Here is a 17,640-nt window from a genome sequence, read left to right as displayed (position 1 = left end):
GCCGCTGCGTTTTTGTGCCTGAGCTCCTTATCAACTAATTAACGTAGAAGCATCGCTGGTGCGGGCTAGACCATTAGTACACAGCTAGTTCGTTGCTAACGTGCTTAGATACGTATAATCTCGAACCCGCTTTCCAGCGCCACCCCACAATTCCAAAATGGCGGCAGCGCATCCCCTCAGTGCCCGCCCGCCCTCAGCCCCGCGCAGGCGCTCTGCGGCCCGCCCCTTCCGCCGCGCCGCTTCCGCCCATTGATCGCAGCCGGCGGCGGCCGCTGAAGCTGGTGGGGCGCGGACGCTCGTTGGAGGCCGCGTTTCTCTCCGCCCGCGCTCGCGGCGCTTCCGCCGAGGCCTTTTCGTGCCCCCAGGGGCGGCCGCCGCTGCCCGCCGAAAGCCCCGCGGCCGCCGCGCCGTCCCGCCGGCGCTATGAAGCTCGTCAGGTGAGCGGATGGAGGCGGATCGCGGAGAGAGGCGGCGGGGAGCCCGCGCACGCCGCCTGCGCCTCCCCCACCTATAGGCCGCCCGGCCTGTCGGGGCCTCGGCGCGGCCTGGGGTCTGCGGCGGGCGGCTGGGCCTGCAGAGCGGGGCTGCCCGGGAAACCAGCCCGTGGGGTTGGGGCGGAGTCGGGTAGAAGCGCCTTCACGCGGCGCCGAGTTCCAAAATGGCTGCTGCTTAGCGCAGCGCTGAGCTGATAGTCAGAGAATGTCCCGAGTTGGAGGGGATGCACGAGGGATCCCGAGCCCAGCTCACGCGGGGCGCCCGAAACACAAACCCTGTGTTGTCCCGACACTGCTTGAGCCCGGTGCCACCGTTCCCAGCCCCTGGTAATTGGGCGCCGTTTGGGGCTTTGGCTTTGTCCGATGGAGCACCTTCAGTGCAGTTCATGGCAGCCGAGAAGGTTTGCTTTAGGATGTAGCATTCAGTGCACACCGGTTCCCCGTATCAGCGTGTGGTTGGACAGGCATAAGGCTTAGTGTGACAGTGAACACCTTGTGCTTAATTCCTAGGTTTCTGATGAAGCTGAGTCACGAGACTGTGACCATCGAGCTGAAGAACGGGACACAGGTGCATGGCACCATCACAGGTACGGTGTGCCAGCAGCCTCCCCGTCTGATCAGAGCTGTGTGGGGTAAAGGTGCTGGCGTGGCTGGTGTAAGCGTGGTAACCTGAAATGACTGCAGCAGCATGCGGGCATTGTGAGGCAGTGTTACTGCTGTATCAGAGGATAGTGGGCATAGAGCCTATCTACTTACAAGATGTTTCAGAACATTGTGGGGCTGGACCTTGAAGGTCCCTTCCAACTTAAGCCATTCTGAGATCTCATTGGTAAAGCTGCAGTACACTGTAGTTGTATCAAAACGTCACCGCTGAGTCACTGGCAAAGAGATATTTTTCTGCATTTTTCAAAGCTACAGCTTTGAGTTGGTCAGGCTTTTTAATTTGAAAGCTGATTGTATCTGAGGAAGATGTTTTTACTCTGCTTAAGGCGTGGAAACACACATTTGTATGTGCACGCATCGATTTCGTTAAACTGGCTTCAGAACACACAGTTAAAGGGATCTTGGTCTCCTGCTGTAGCCTAAGGCCTGTCCTACAAACAGGTGTGTGTGCACAGGGAAGTGCTTGTTCTATGCACAGGGAGGTGCTCCTTCTTCCCGATCTGAAGTCTTTGAGAAAAGCCTTTTTAGCTGATTAGTTGCTTCTCCTGCACAGAAAAGTGTACAGATGTTTCTGTTTGCTTTAGTGAGATCAGATGCTGATAGCGTTCCAAGAATATTCATTTTAGAGCAGCTCAAAAGACATCCAGGTATGCAGTATTCAGTAAAGCAAAGCCTTGTAGTTAATGATAATGACCATGCTTGCTGGTCTCTGATAAAATAAACAAAAAAATTCAAAACCACCTAATAATAAAGAGTTTTCAAATGTAGCTCATGCACATCAGAGTTGTATTGCAGGGGCTTGCTTAGGTGCTTTCATAGGGCAGCAGCAATCTACTGAGATGTGGTAAGGGTTAAAAGCATGTTATTTTGCAGCCAGATCCGTCCATTTTGTTAGAGGCTGTCTGTGGTGGCAGCAGTGTGTGTGCCTTCTACCCGGTACCATCGCAGCCTTCATTGTTGAGCAAAGTCGCTCTCATGCTGTGCTAAGAGCCTGTAAAACCCTCCAGTGCCATCCATGGTTCTAAAATGACAGTCATCCCTGTACGTGGGTGCACCAGGCCTCTTGCAGCCACGGTGCCACCTGCAGTTGGTGCTTCTCATGCTGATGTTAGACGTACTTGATCAGAAGATCATTTTTGTACTTAACAAGGAAATGCAGTGTTATTTTTCTGCTCTAAGTTTGTTTTCCTTCTTTTGAAAGGAGTAAAAAAAGACAAAAATGATGCTTTTGGAATAAGTGGCAGTTTATTTGTTGTCCAGAGGAATCATTTTAAGTGTTCAATGTTGCTATGACTTAAGACCTAGGAACAGATCCCTACAGCTGCTGGCAAGTGGCTCTTCCTTTGGAAATATATCAGTGAAGTGTTGAGGGCAGCAGCTGATAAATCAGCATAATTTAATAGAGAAAAAATCTTCTTCCACTGAAGAGGCTTAATTAACGAATGGCACAGATCCAGAAGCGTGTGTTAGCAAAGTCATGAAGCACGTGCACAGTTAATAATAGCCAAAGAGGAGTCATCCTGTGTGTTTCCAGCCCTGAAATCAGACTTGTGCCATTTCAGGAGTGGATGTCAGTATGAATACTCATCTCAAGGCTGTGAAAATGACACTGAAGAACAGGGAACCTGTACAGCTGGAGACACTGAGCATTCGGGGGAATAACATCCGATACTTCATTCTACCGGACAGTTTGCCCCTGGACACCCTGCTAGTAGATGTTGAACCCAAAGTCAAGTCCAAGAAAAGAGAAGCAGGTGAGTGCATGATATCCCAGTCTCTGCTTGTTTTATTTTGTCTGTGTTTTCGTGCTCTCGCTCCGAAGGCTTGTGATTGGAAATCTTACTTTCTGTATTGCTTTCATCTCTGAGGGTTCGTACCGAACTCTGCCTTGTGTACCTTCTTTGTGTCTGTAGTTTCCTTTCATGAGAAGTTATTTATACAGCTTCTCATGCGTCTGTTTTAAAATGTAAATGTCTTTAAGTGTGAGTAAATCTTAACCTGTCGCATTCTCAGAGGCAACACCAATGGGATGTTCAGTTCCTCTTTTCAAAATGTCTGCTCTGTTTCCCTGGTTTCTGTGGGGAACTTCATATTTAGCCTAATAAGAAAGCATAGAACAGCCTCAGGAGCGGTGCTGAACTGAAATCCCACTTGGCAGTGGATACAAATAATCTGCTGGAGAACCAAAACAGGAGGGGTTCAGAATGCAGAGGGAGCTGAGGCTGTGTTCCTGTGGATAAAACCCTTTTCCTTAGAAACCTACCAGAGTAAGGCTTCTGGTTTTGTTCTGCACCGTTAACAATTAATATCCAGTAAACTCCACAAAGTTTGTATGTGTCTCCAGGCAGTAAAAGTTTTGCCCAGCAGTGTTAATCAGTGTGTCTTAAAGGTAATTGTGCTCTAAAGTAACTGCTTGCCATTTCTCCTGTAATTTATGCTTAACTGTTTGGACCTGCAGTCTTTGATGCTCTGAAAATGCATCATAATTAATCTGCTTATGTTAATAAAATGGAATAAGGGACCTGTGGGTGTGTGCATCACAGGCTAAAGTGGCATTACTGTCATCTGGATGGTAGAACCTCCAGCATTTCCTTCAGCCTGAATCATTCTGTGGTTCTGTCTTCCTGTAGTGTGCCATGACACGGCAGCACTGAGAAGCAGAGGCGAGCCAGTGGGCTGGGAATCATGACTGAAACTGGCACAGGCATCTTGGGAGACCCTTTCCAAAGAAAGGGGACTGTTGGGACCCTTTAGAAATGCTGCCATTTAGTGTGCAGGGAGGGAGGGCTTGCAAATCTTAAAGCACGTTTTCCTTCAACACTGAACTTAATAAAATGTGTGAGCTGCAGCAAAAAAAAAGAAGAAAAAACACGTTTGTAGGGAGATGGGTAATAACCAAAACACTCTGGGCTGCAAAATGTTGCAGTTTCTTTTTCTGCTTCTTGAAGAACAAGGTTTTATCAAATAGAGAATGGTCAGACTTCCCATAGCATTTGGAAGCAGTGACATTTCATCTCCTTGTTATCTGCAGCAAAGTCAGAGACAGAGCTGCCCGTGGAAGCTGGGCACTGGAAAACCTAACACAAAAGATGACGGTACTGTCTAAAACATTCTGGGAATCAGCAGGTTTAACATCTGACTTACTGCTTCCATGTGATGAGACGTTAGGTTGTTCGTGCTTGCAGCAGAATGTTCTCATCTAAATCCAAGCGTTCCAAGGTCTCACTTGTTTCATCCTTTCTGTTTCATTTGCTCAGTTGCTGGAAGAGGCCGTGGCCGAGGCCGCGGAAGAGGCCGGGGCCGTGGCAGAGGACGAGGAGGCCCGAGACGATAACTTCTCCCATGCAACTGTTAACAAATTCTGAGCGACTTTGGATTTTTTTTTTGTACAGGTCTTGTTTATGGTATTGATTTTTAATAAACCGAAAAGTGAAACAGGTGTCTTTCCTTGTCAGTTAAGCACGGGAAGGGAGGCATGTATTTCTAGAGGCGGCTGCAGACTAAGCGTGTTCTGTTGGTGTTGATTACGGCTTTCAAGATTTCATCCACCCCTGAGGGCTGTGAAATGGGCTCCCGCTCTTTGCCCCATAGAATTGTGTTGATGCGCTTTGAAAATGTTTGAAACGAAATCCCTCTTTTTATAAGGCACTTACCGCCTTCTAATGGTTAAATAAGACACTGCATTTAAAACCTGCGTCCCGTGAGCATTTCTCTTGTGTTCTTCACTGACCTCAAGATCATAGATGAGATTTTACTGTTTTCTGCTACACGACGCTTAACATTTAAGCGTGGTACTTCTACAGAACATTAACACGGGCAACAGAAACAGTTCTGTGGAACTGCTGGACTGTTGCATCTCATGATCAAAATTAAAGTTCACTTGGATATGAACTTTGTCAAAGCTAGTTGTATGGCATATGGGTGTTGGGTGGCAGCTTATTAATTACAAGCATTTGTAATGTTTGTTTAGTGCATCCCTAGCAAAAAGTACAGCGCAGGGCAGAACTGCGTGCTGCAATTGGAAGTTTGCTTCTTCTGGCAACAGGAACTTGTGCAGCTTGGATATAAACTGCGTTGCTGGGCATGAATATAATGCATGCGGTTAAGCATTGGCTTTCTGGAGTGGCAGGGATATTTGCCAGTACTTCGGTGCAGGAACATGCCTGCTTGGATGCTCCTCTTTCCAGATAGGCAGTGCTACAGCAGAGTGGGGAAGAATTGCCTAATAGATGGCATTGGTTAATTCATGCTAGCTAGAGCACTGGCGAGCTGCTGTTCTGCTTCTCCCCCTCTTACAGAGGCCATATTAAAGCTTCATCTTGTTTCAGGAGAGTTGTTTTCTGTACCATTGAGGGAACTCCCAAGAGCACTTTTTGGTAAATATAGCACCCAAGATTCTCCTGTCTCTAAGTAGCTGCTACAAGTAATGGTTGCTGCTGGCTTCCAGAAGTGCCCGATCACTGGTGGTGCGGGTAAGGTCTTTCCCAATCCAGTTCTCTGTGTTCACGCAACAGTGGAGACTCTTTCCCTCTTCAGTCTCTTCCTTATGAAAGTTAGGAGTGCCCCCAGGGGTATGCACATGGTGGATGAGGCCACCAGCAGCCCTATCACCGCCAGGGCGTAGCTGGGGTAGTCTCTTGTCACCAGCTGCCCCTACAAGGGAGAAAAGCAGCGTTGGGTCTGGTTTGTTGCATCCCAAAGTCAGCCCGGCGTCCAGCATGGCCACATGTGTTTATTTAAATGGGCCAGCAGAGAAGCACAGGGCACTGCTGCCTGAGGTGGGACAGCTCATGAGCATCCTCAGTGCTCTTTGTCCCACCTTGTGGCCTTAAATTATAAGGAGAACAAAGCTGCTGTAGCTGTTAACGTGTGATTTTGGCTTTGATTTGCTTCTCTTAATGAGGTGGCTCCACATGGACATGTGGCTTCGTTCTCCTGGGCCCGTGAGCTCACGCTGACACTTGGTCAGCAGGGCAGGCCCTCTGCAGGCTCCAAAATAAGCGGTGGCATGAAAACAAAGTGCTTAATTTGTTCCTGCATGCTAGGAACATTTCCACAGAAGGTTATGAGCCTGTAATTGCTTACCCAGTAGTCATTCCTTTGGGATAAACACGCAGTTAAGCATTCTTACAAATGTGTTTTGGCCGTGAAGAAAAATATCTGTGGCAATCTTGAAAGCTTTTAGTTTGTGAAAGCCAGCAGCAGCTTTGTTCAGTTAAAGTAGTGCTGTTTACTAGTATTTTTTCACGTGTAATGTGTACTTTGGTCCTGAGGGAATTAATGAGAGGGTTTTTTTTGTTGGTGGTCGTTTTTGTTTTTAAACAAAGCAGCTGTGTTACCTGTGTGCCGTCCCATGCTTGGTATTGAAGGGTTCCTGTGAGGATATAGTCGGTGAGGTAAAATATAAACAGGCTTATAATGAGCAGAGGGCTAGCAAAAGCCCACATTGCCTTCCAGTACCAGTTTAGCTTGCATCCAATCATTGTGTGAAGGTCCTTCTCAAATCTGTGTTTAAAAACAGAAACAAGAGCACAGCATATTGCTGTGTATAGTTCAATCCGTGCCCTGATCCCAGTCACTTCAGAAGCACCTACAGAAGAAAATGCGAGCAGGGGGAGTGGAGAGCATACTTGGCTAGGAGGGGTAATGAGCAAAGAACTGTTGCCTGAAAAACTGCTTCATGGGGATTAGAGAGTGAGGTTGGAATGAAGGGGCCCCTTCGCCTTGTTGGGAGCAGAGCCTAGCAGAAAAACTCAGCCCCAGGTGGTGTTTCTATTGCTGGCTTGCAGCCGCCATCCCACCTCGCTCATGCTATGAGAAAAGGAGGCGTTGAGCTGTTACCTTCTTAGCCCGTAGATGTAGCACACGGCGATGGTTTCTACCAGCACAATGAGCAGCAGCGAAAGGGTGGCTGCGTAGTCATTGAATATGTCAAACCAGTAGTTCCCAGCCTCCATGGTGAATATGAGGCCGATGATGCAGTTAACGAAACACACAAAGCCTGCATGGATAAAACAGAGACCCTTCCCTTATATCTGGAAATCAAACCGCGTGAGGGGCGTGTAGTATTTGCTATGGGAGTGCCTGCTGCTGCAGGAGTCGGAGAAGGCCTGAATTACTTCCCCCTTGATTGCTTCGGCACCACGTTGTATATTAGGCCCGTATTTCAGTACTTAGCAACATGGCAGCATGTGAGGCATGAACACCATCCCTGGAGGTGTTTAAGATGAGCTTGGATGGGGTCCTGGCCAGCTTGATCTAGTACCAGAGCTGGAGATTGGTGGCCCTGCCTGTGGCATGGGGTTGGAACTGGATCCTTGGAGTCCCTTTCAAACCAAGCCATTCTAGAAGAGCTGTGGATGTAATCTACCTAGACTTCAGTAAAGGTTATAAGTGTCTTTCTCAGCACTCTCTTGCAGAAGCTGGCAGCCCGTGGCTTAGACAGGTACACTCTACAGTGGGTAAAAAACGGGCTGGATGCTGATGAATGGTTAAATCCATCTGGTGGGGTTGGACTGATTTGATACCTTTACTGACTGTCTGGATGAGGGGATTGAGTGCATCCTTAGTAAGTTTGCAGATGACACCAAACTGGGAGGAAGCGTTCATCTGCCTGAGGTTAAAAAGGCATTATAGAGGCGTCTGGACAGGATGGATCGATGGTCTGAGGCCAATTGCATGAGCCTGGTTCTGCACTTGGGTTCCATTTGGATATTAGGAAAAACTTCTTCAGAGAGTGGTGAGGTAGTGGCACAATGCTACCCAGGGAGCTGGTTGTCACATCCCTGGAGGTATTCAAGAACTGCATGGATGTGGCACTGAGGGTTTGGTTAATGGGCATAGAGGTGGTGGATTGACAGTTGGACTACATGATCTTAGAGGTCTATTCCAGCCTTAACAATTCTGTGATTCCATGCCTTTCTCTCCTTGAGGACAGAGGGATGCTGAGGGCCTGTGAGACACCATGCTATGCATACCTGCTCTGCCTGTGTGACTAAGGCTACCGCATGGCACGCACTTACCGGAGATCACCTCCTTAGAGAAGCGTGAGGTGATGGCCTTGCTGTCAGTCAGGGGCGTAAGGATGGCGGCGGTGTTGCCCAACATGCTGCCAATGCCCAGCATTAGCAGCATGGCAAAGTAGAGCACAGAGTACAGCTGGGACACCTCCATGTTTTTGATGGCTTCTGAGTAGACAATGAATGCCAGCCCGGTTCCTTGGACAGCCTGTCGGCAGGAAGGAAACAGTAAGTGAGTTGGGGGCTTGGCCACATATAAGCTTATGATAAGGAATCATTTCAGTCGGGAGGAAAGTCCAAATCCTCCTAGTTGTAGTGCCTTACAATTTGACACTCCAGGGATGCAGAATATGACAAAGGGGGGACTGAAGCCCAGACAAAAGTGCAAAGCAGCCCCTTTGGAATGCTGCATGGAGGAAAAGGGCCAGGAGGTGTTAGTGGACAGCTGGCTGCAAATGAGCCAGCAGTGTGCCCAGGTAGCCAAGAGGACCAATAGCATCCTGGTTTGTATCAGAAATAGTGCAGCAGGAGCACAGATGTAATATTCCCTCTACTCAGAACTGGTGATGCTGCACCTCAAGTGCTGTGTTCAGTTTTGGGCCCTTTGCTACAAGAAGGACACCAAGGTCCGGAGAATAGCAATGAAACTGTGAGGGGACTGGAGCACAAGTCTTATGGGGAGCGGCTGAGGGAGCTGGGATTGTTCAGTCTGGAGAAGAGGAGGCTCAGGGGAGACCTTACCGCTCCATACAGCTGCCTGAAAGGAGGCTGTGGTGAGGTGGGGGTCAGCCTCTTCTCCCAGGTAACAGCGATAGGGTGAGAGGGGATGGCCTCAAGTTGTGCCAGGGGATGTTATGAAACATTTCTCAGGGTGGTGGTGGAGTCACCACCCTATTGATGTGGCACTAAGGGACATGGTCAGTGGTCATGGTGGGAGTGGGTTGGTGGTTGGACTGGGTGATCTTAGAGATCTTTTCCAGCCTTAACAACTCTTTGATTCTTACCGTGTCTAACTCAGCTTCTAAGCTGCAGTTTTTCAGGTGGGGTGACAACTGGGCATACTCCTGTGGGTGGGTAGCCATGAGGTAGTCCTTCATCTCACTGAGGTTGTCTGCTGTCAAGGAGCCTTCCTCCAGATCAAAAGTATTCATCAGCAGCAGGATCACCCTGTGGTGGATGGCAGGGGTTTAGTGCCCATTGCAGATGGAACAGAGCTGCCAGGGCCAAGTGAAAGAGGCTGGGTGAGTGCTGCCTGGGAAGAGCCCAGTCCAAATGGCATCATCACCTTTACTAGAGCAGTCCTAAATCTGGTGCTGTGTGCTGCTGTTTGGTCACCTCCCCCTTAATTTGGAAGGAACGGCTTCTGGTGGCAAACAAGTAAACAAAATACCCAGCTCTTACTTGTTTATGCAGCTTTCGTAGTTAAACGTTGCCTTGAAGCCGTAGATGGAGAAAGTCACGATGCTGGCAAATATGGACGTGGTGCTGTTGATGAGGGAGACGATGATGGCATGCCGCTCACAGTTGTTGCTCGGATCATTGTAGCTGGCATAGGCAATGAGGCTGCCAAAGCCCAGACCCAGTGAGAAGAAGATCTGTGTGGCAGCGCTGATCCACGTTTTGGGGTTCAACAGCTGCTCCAGCTGCAAAACCAGATGGGAAGATGGGGCTGTGAGGCTGCACGCTCTGTACTGCCCCTTGGAGACTGCAGGGACAGGGACCGGGGCAGAAACGGTGATGAGGTTACATCCACACCCAGGAGTGAAGGGAATTGGCTCGGGTCCCTTTGCACACCCCTTTTAGCTTAGGGCCATAGTTCTGTCAGGATTGGTGCTCAGTTTGGAAGTAGTACACTGCAGGTGGCGTTAGAGGGCATCCTTCTCAGCAGGAAAGCAAAGAGGTGGGAGCAGTGTAGCGGGGAGGCCAGCAGCAGCTCACTGCTGAGACTTACAGGCATCTCACCAAGAGCTACCAATGGAAAAACTCCGTAATGAAGAAAGGCAGCACTGCCACCTTTTGAAGACCTACGCATTCAGTCGCTAAAAACATTTAGTTAAAAATTTGGTGCGGTTTGTCCATACCTTTGGAGTAAACATGTATATCAACCCATTGACAGCTCCGTGGAGTGTCAGTCCTCTGATGAGGTATATGAGGAGCACACAGTATGGCAAGGAGGCTGTGACATAGACGACCTATGGGAAGGAGGAGGAACATCTCAGCAATGCACACGAAGAACTGCCATTACTGTATTTGTTATCTGTACTACCCTTTAAACAACTATTTTCAGGCAAATCTAACTTAAGATTTAGGTTTTCCTTGTTAATAAAGATCCTTGCTACTGCTCCAAGGGTCTTCTCATTAAGAACAAATTTACAGCATTCATAGCTCAGCTCTGAATATTTTCCAAGCTCAGCTCTGCATTTAGTGAAATAACATTGGTTTGCCCATCAAAGGTCAACATCTGCTCTAAGAGAAAGGACTGCAGACCTCATAAGGGGTCAAAATCAAGCTGAAATGACAACATCCTAATTTGGATGTAAAAAAAGACTTTCAATTAGTGTAACTCAGGTTTTCTTTCAATTGTTTTCTAGGAGCTTTTGATCAACCCGAATCTAAGCCACCACAGGGAGAGCCAGGCACAAAAAAGAGAGAAGCCAAGCAACCTCTCTCTGCATACATCCTGGTGATTCATCTAAAAGCTTGTGTAAAAACTGACTCACAAACCAGGAATCAGTATGAGGGTGGGCTCAATGGAGCCATGCCAACCTCTTCTGATGTTGGAATGCCGCTAGGGAAGAAACCTGACATTACTGCATTTGGCTGGGTGGCAGCTGCTCCCAGAAGAACCAGGTTTCTGTTCTTCCTTGCAGCAAAACTTGAAAGGCTTTTCAAGTCTTGAAAGGCTTTGCGTTCCTCAGCAGGACAGCCCTGAGCCCATCTCATAAACCCTTCTTCTGTTCTGTTGCTGCTAATGCAATGGAGCTGCTCTTTCTTGCACTGGGGAGACCCTTCCATTGCTATGCAATGTCAGCACACCTTGGTTATTTTATTGGGGTCATTTTTGCCCACAAGCCCAGCTGCAGCAAGTTTCAGAGGTTACTCTTAGTTTGCAGTCTTGGGCTTCTGTGCTTGTCTAATGCGATTTATGGATTACAGCACTCAGCTCTGTTCTTAGTGAAGGTTCCTAGGACATTTCTTTCCTCCCCCTCCTCATAACTTCTGCTGCAGATAAAAAGAAAGCAAAAAGGCCACGTAGACCTCTTTTTCTCTTACAAAGCCTGAGGAATAGGTGTCTCCTGCCACAGTCAGCACCGCCAGGGGTGGTGCCTGCCCCTCACCTTGCCTGTGGATGCGGTGCCACGGAGGATGCAGAGGTAGACCACCAGCCAGGCCAGTGTCAGGCACAGCGCCTGCTCCCACTGCACGGTCCCGCTGGTCTCCAGTGAGGGGGAGATGTTCAGGGTCTGCCGGTACCAGAAGTACTGGGTGGAAGACGTCTTCTCACATTCTTCCTCGTAACCTGTGCGGTTGCTGTTCAGGGGGCAGATGGCCCATGGCAGTGGGTCCTGGAAGGGAGGGAGGACAGCAGCAGAAATAGAGGTTAGGGAAGCTTTTCCCTGGGGCTGGCTCATCCCCGTGTTGTACAACCTGGCCCTATGCTAACACCATCCCTTGGTAGTAAGGCCTGGGGACAGTTCTCCTCTCCTCTGGAGATGACCCTTTCTCTCCCTATGGACTGAGCCTCTCTGATCATCTTACCTGAAACCAACCCTATCTCCTAGGGATGACCTTCTCCCCAGGGACCAACCTTCTCCCCTATGACCAACCTCTCTGACCATACCTGCTAGAGACAAGCATATCTCCTAGCTCTGAGCTTCTCCCAGAGGACTGAACTAGTGCCCTGGAGCACATGATGTGGACTGTCCCAGAGCCGAGCAATGTCCAGTACCATTGCAAAGCCCTTGGGATCCTCCATGGGGCTAAGCCATACCACCAGGCGTCCACATACCTGGAAGGAGTGGAAGAGGTACCAGAAGGCCCAGGCATTGATCACATTGTAGTACATGGAGAGGAAGAAGGAGACGACCACGCTAGCAACACCTGCGGATGGGAGAGAGTGTGTGGTCAGTGGCAAAGCCCAGAAGCCAGTCATGGCAAGATGGCCTCCTCCTGTCAGGACTGGCCTGAACTGAGCTCTATGCTTCAGTCACCCCAGAGAGTGAACGTACAATTTATTGTTATAACAAAATGTGTAAGCAATCTTACTTGGGCCATGGGGGTGATTTTATGTCTTAATAAAGGTGCAAGGACTGAGCTCTGATAAACACACAGCTGCAGTGGGGAAGCCAAAGCCCCATCCTGCTGCTCTATGGGGCTGATGCTCAGCATGGGCAGCCCGGGTCTGGGTTTGGCTCTGATCTTCAGGCCGCCACCATTCTGACAGCCAGTCCCAGGGCAGTGGGGCTCAAGCCTCTGTGCCTGAACAAGGTTCAGCTCCAGTATTTGCTAAGTCTGTTGGAAACCCATCTCCTGCCTGCTTTCATCTCTGAAGGAAAAATTATCTGCGTTCTTTGGATACTTAAAAAAAAGAAAAAAAAAAGCAACAAAATAAAGTATGGAAATAGAGGACATACCAACACCACAGAGGTAGGGGCTTATTATTTTCCAGGCTCCGATGCTCCCCTTGCGCATGCGCTGCCCCACTGCCAGCTCCAGGTAGAGCAGCGGCATCCCCTCCACGATCAGCATGATGATGTATGGGATCAAAAAGCCGCCTGCAAGGGAAAACAGGTGGTGTCCAGAATACCGTCAGCCTGTAAATACTGCGTTGCCCTCTCAGCAGCCAAGTTGCCCCAGTGGTGGTGGCTGGCTGGCTCCTGTCCCAGCACCTCATTTGTTCAGGAGCACGACACAGCCTGAGGGACATCTCTTGGGGTTTCAGCAGGTGTCCTGGCCAGGACCAGGAATTTTCCATGGGCATTTGGCAAGGCTGCGATTTCTGTTGTTCAACTGTGGGTCACCAACGGCTGGAGCAATGTGCAGAGCTGTTAACAGGTAACAACATGCCAGCCTGACCTCTGAAAGGTGCTAAAGCAATGAATGCTTCACATGCAGCATTCTGTGATGGAGAGCAAAGCAACAGCAATATCTATGTTGAATGGAGGATATTAAGTCATGTATTGAAGCCTGGCAGGACGGAGGGAGGAGGCTGAGGGGAAGGATGCGCATCAGCTTGGATTTCTGGTGGGAAGACAAAATCCTTCCCCTTCAAGAAAGAGCTGCTGACTGATCAAGCCCTCGATTTCTTCCTGAAGCCTTTCCTGGTTCTCTTTTTACAGCGAGCCAAAAATTTTACGTAAATATCTCTTATTTAGGATTTAATCTGTGGCATTAACATTCTTCGCAATGGGCTTGGTGCGGTGGCACAGAGGAACGGACTCCGGCAGCAGCCAAAGCAAAAGACTGGAAATAAACACGGAGCAATAATCCGGTTTATTCTCGGAATTAATGTCCTACCGCCCGGCTCTGTCTTTATTAACAAGGCCTTTGTTAGCCTGTTAGGTAACTTCCTATGCTGCAAGGGAGGCAACTGATCTGCTGGGCCGGACAGGGCTGGCTGTGCTCCCTGCAAGGAGGAGGCCAAGGGGCAGCTGCCAGCATCCCCCGGTGCCTGGCATACCCAGAGCTTGAATTCCTGCAGCACTGTTATGTTTGCTGTGGGTCTCACGGCCCCCTGGAAAGGCACTCAGTGCTTTCCAAGAGGGCAGTGAAAGCAATTAGGGGAAGCAAAGCCCGCTGTCAGGAGTTTTAGACAATCAACAGGGAGAGCTGCTCCTCCCCTGGGAAGTTTAACCAGGAGGACAGAACTTGTGGGGAAACTGCCCTTAGAAAAACGTGCCTTTCAGAAAATGCTTGAGTTTATTTATTTCTATGGTTGATCTAATGTTCCAGTTTAGGTTACATGTCAGAGAATCTTCACTATCTACTACGCTATTGACGTGAGGGCAAACCACAAAACCTCCTCCCCAGTGTTTGAGTTCTGCTGGCTGTCAGGGTGTCTGCCGAGACGAGCTGTTGGAGCACTCATCACATGTGGTTTAATTGCATACAGGCACCTGAGTGTTGTGCCAGAGCTCAGTGTCAGACATGAAGCCTTTACTCTCCAAAACCTCTGCCTCGAAAAGTATTCCCAGAATCTGGCCATCCATCACTTCTGCCCTCAGAATCATTGAATAGCTTGGGTTGAAAAGGACCGTAGTGATCATCTAGTTTCAACCCCCCTGCTTTGTGCAGCTAAGAAAGCTTCAGACACAGCAGCATTTTGCTTCTGCTGCAGTTTTGTCCATGGCACTATCTGAGTTTTTCTGACCCAGTCCTTCAGGGCAGCTCTGATGTGTCCCGGCACTGAGTTGGCTTCTCAACAGCCAGCATGAACCAAATCCCACCACCTCTGCATTTAAAAGCAAACCACAAGTCAACGTTCATTGTGCAAAATGAACAAAAAAGAACTGAAATGTTTCTATATGTTTCTTTCCTGAAAGGAACAAAAGCCAGAAGCAGACACGCAGTAAATGAGGCAGATACTGATCATGTTGCTTAATGCATGAGTAAGATGGGTCCAATGCCCCGATGATGGATACAGCATGAGAAGGAGTGTAAAACTGGGATGGTTTATGAAAACAGGCAGTTTCTGCACAGGCAGTTCTTCAGTAAATGACAGTTAACCAGAGGTAGTTATATACTAGAAGAGATTGTTAGTGGTGTTTTTCAATTAACTAATTAACCGACTTTCAGTTTCTACGGAACAACATCCACGGCTGCCATATGATTTGGATATTATCTTTCTCCAGTTTGGACCTGGGAGAGGGATGGGCATTTTTAGCCTGTTCATTCCCTACTTTCAAAGCTCCCTGTGGGACATTAGCACAGGAGCTCCTGCTGATTGAGGATTCTCATCCAAATTCAAGGCAGCTTTGCAGCCAAGTTATCACCTCCCGGAGTAAAGTTTGTATCAAGGACAACACATTAATGACAGCTCCTTGATATGCTACAGCCGATCCTTCAATCAACTCAGTGTGAGCATCTCCCCACCTCTTACTTGATTCATTTACCTCTTGGTGAACTTGTGAGGATCTGAACTCATTTCTGGTGCCTTCAGAGTGGCTCGAGGGGGCAGGAAAGCAATACGTAAATATCATACGGACCTACAGTTCTCACTCTGCTCCATTCCTTTTACAGAACACGGGGCTTCCCACTGTTCCATTGTACTTCTGAGAAACAAGTGCTGTGTAGGGGCAGTGGGAGGGTCGGGTGAACATCTTATGCTAAAGAACACATAAAACAAAGCAGACAAAGCCAGAGACAGCTATGCTTATATATGTTAACTTTCCTCCTGAAACACACAGAAGAAAAACCGGATGTCCTGCTCTGCTCCGGACCCTGGTGGGGTCAACAAGGACGAAACAAGGAGCTCATCATCACACTTCTAGAGGCAGAAAGCCAGAAATGTAAACCGCACTTACCTCCTCCATACATCTGACACAAATATGGGAACCTCCAGACATTCCCCAGCCCCACGGCATAAGAGATGCAGGCGAAAACAAACTGCAAGGGGTTGTCCCACAGCGGCCGGGCCTTCTCCATGTCCTGCAGGTGGGCAGCCGTCCTGTTGCCACTGCCGGCCCACAGGTGCTCTGCCAGCCCCGCGCCGCCTCCACGCCAGCCCGGCTGTGAGGGGAGGGCAAGGCGGAGGCACGCTTGCCAATTCCTATCAAGCTTTTTAATTACTAATCTTATTAACAGGCACATACTGAAGTAGGAATGCTGGTAAATAGATTATAGACACACACGGCACTATAAAATTGGTACTTTGGGTGAATAGCTGCCTGGGCTTTGACGGGCACTTCTGGGAAGGAGGTGAGCCCAGAGATTTTCATTGCTCATGTGCTGACTTGACACACGAAGGAAGCAACGGTGGGGCTGAGAAAGGCTTCTCCACATGGCTGCCTTCTCTGTGGGGTGTGTCTGTGTGCCTGGATCAGACGACATGGGGAAGATGTTTCTGCACCATCAAGGCTGGTTGCAGCGGCTGTCGGAGCTGGCTGTTCTTTAAAGTGCCCGTTGTCCTCAGGAGGTCCTTGGGCACCTGGAAGCAGCCCCAGAACTGTCCTTGTTACCCAGGCAGGTCCCCAGCCTTGAGTACAGCACTTCCTTGAGCCGCAGCCCAGGCTCTTCTCCCTTCATGCCCAAATTCCGCTGCTGCAGAGAAATGCTTCTGAGAGGCTGCTGACTCAAAGTACTTTTTTAAGCAGACAGAGAGAGGCCTCTGGGAAAATGTGTCCCACAGTGGAGGCAGAAGGCCCAAGGAGGCCCCTGGGCTGCCTGAAGGTGCACTGAGGTGCCAGGCCTGGAGGTGAACCCTGTGTGCTTGGGCTCCTGCCAAGGTACACTTTGAGCTCAAGCTCTGCAGCAAAGAAGACAACCAGCAGTGTCTCCAGCAATAAAAAAGGGCTGAACAAGTCCAAGGACTCAGCTTCCTCCTTCAGATATCTAAATGTGTCTCCTTTCAGGGCAGGACTGGGACACTTTTAGGTCCTTCTTACAGACAACACCCTCTTGGCCACTGTCAGCCAACTGCAAAAGATGACTGCAAGAAATTTATGCATCTCACTTCAATGTAACCAGTTTCTATGGTGTGTTTCAGCACTGCTGGAAGTGGAGGTGGTCACTGGGTTAGCATCTGGGTCCGTCAGGCCTTTCCACAGTACAGTTTGAGGGAGCTCGTGCTTCTCATGCAACATCCTTGCTGTCCTGCTTTGCCAGCAGACGTGCGAGGTGATGACTTGCCCTGGAAATACATCATGTAGATAACTCCAAATTGTGCTGGAAGGAAAAATCTGAAGCAAATTTAGGTCCAAAAGCTGCTAAACTGAAGGACACGCTGAGAAGCTCCAGATATAGTTAACCATCTCACAACATGAAAACTACTGCAAGCGATTAAAAGACAAAAAGTTCCTTGCTGCCTGTGGGGTTTATTACATATGATGCTTATAAATAACTTACAGCATTTAATAACTAACTCACAGGAAGGAGAGCCTTAAAAATAGCACATTGCTAGCACTTGGGATGCTTCTGTATGAATAGATTACTGCAGCTGATGAGGATAATCAAGTTAAACATTTCTTTGGCTGTGTCCCTCCTCCCCATTACATTTCAAACTAGTTTACATGAAAAGCTGTGCAGGCAAAGAGGTGTGGTGCCCTTGGCACCAATCAGGCCAGATCAGAGAGTTCAGATACATCAAAATGTATCATTGCCTCTCTCCCGAATGCCAGTATTACAAACAGAGCTCAATATCTTGCTGTAGGACTTTCCATATGCGCCTCAGATAATCTAGATGCTATTTTTTATGCAATCAAAATCTTATCATCTTTGCATTTCCTTTCTTTGGGTTGGGTGAGGAC

The 17,640-nt window shown here is 48.9% G+C and overlaps 2 protein-coding genes across 2 annotated transcripts; one reads left to right on the top strand and one right to left on the bottom strand.

The window, feature by feature from the left end:
- Positions 1-271: 271 nt before the first annotated feature.
- SNRPD1 (small nuclear ribonucleoprotein D1 polypeptide) lies at positions 272-4,596 on the top strand. Its single transcript, XM_072328590.1, has 4 exons — positions 272-437; positions 1,005-1,081; positions 2,720-2,911; positions 4,415-4,596. The coding sequence occupies exons 1-4, from the start codon at positions 424-426 to the stop codon at positions 4,489-4,491; spliced, it is 360 nt and encodes a 119-aa protein (XP_072184691.1). The 5' UTR covers positions 272-423; the 3' UTR covers positions 4,492-4,596.
- SLC6A20 (solute carrier family 6 member 20) lies at positions 4,544-15,823 on the bottom strand. The gene is made up of 11 exons (XM_072328588.1): positions 15,700-15,823; positions 12,811-12,951; positions 12,186-12,277; positions 11,515-11,742; positions 10,258-10,368; positions 9,578-9,819; positions 9,181-9,343; positions 8,180-8,384; positions 6,999-7,158; positions 6,497-6,662; positions 4,544-5,810 (listed from the first exon to the last, which is right to left on the bottom strand). Exons 1-11 carry the CDS (start codon positions 15,818-15,820, stop codon positions 5,661-5,663), a joined length of 1,779 nt encoding a protein of 592 aa, XP_072184689.1. The 5' UTR covers positions 15,821-15,823; the 3' UTR covers positions 4,544-5,660.
- Between the last annotated feature and the right edge of the window lie 1,817 nt (positions 15,824-17,640).

This window comes from Excalfactoria chinensis, chromosome 2 (assembly GCF_039878825.1).
Source record: "Excalfactoria chinensis isolate bCotChi1 chromosome 2, bCotChi1.hap2, whole genome shotgun sequence".
Lineage (NCBI taxonomy): Eukaryota > Metazoa > Chordata > Aves > Galliformes > Phasianidae > Excalfactoria > Excalfactoria chinensis.
The sequence above is the reverse complement of the archived record's forward strand: the minus strand, read 5'-3'. Positions and strand labels throughout refer to the sequence as shown.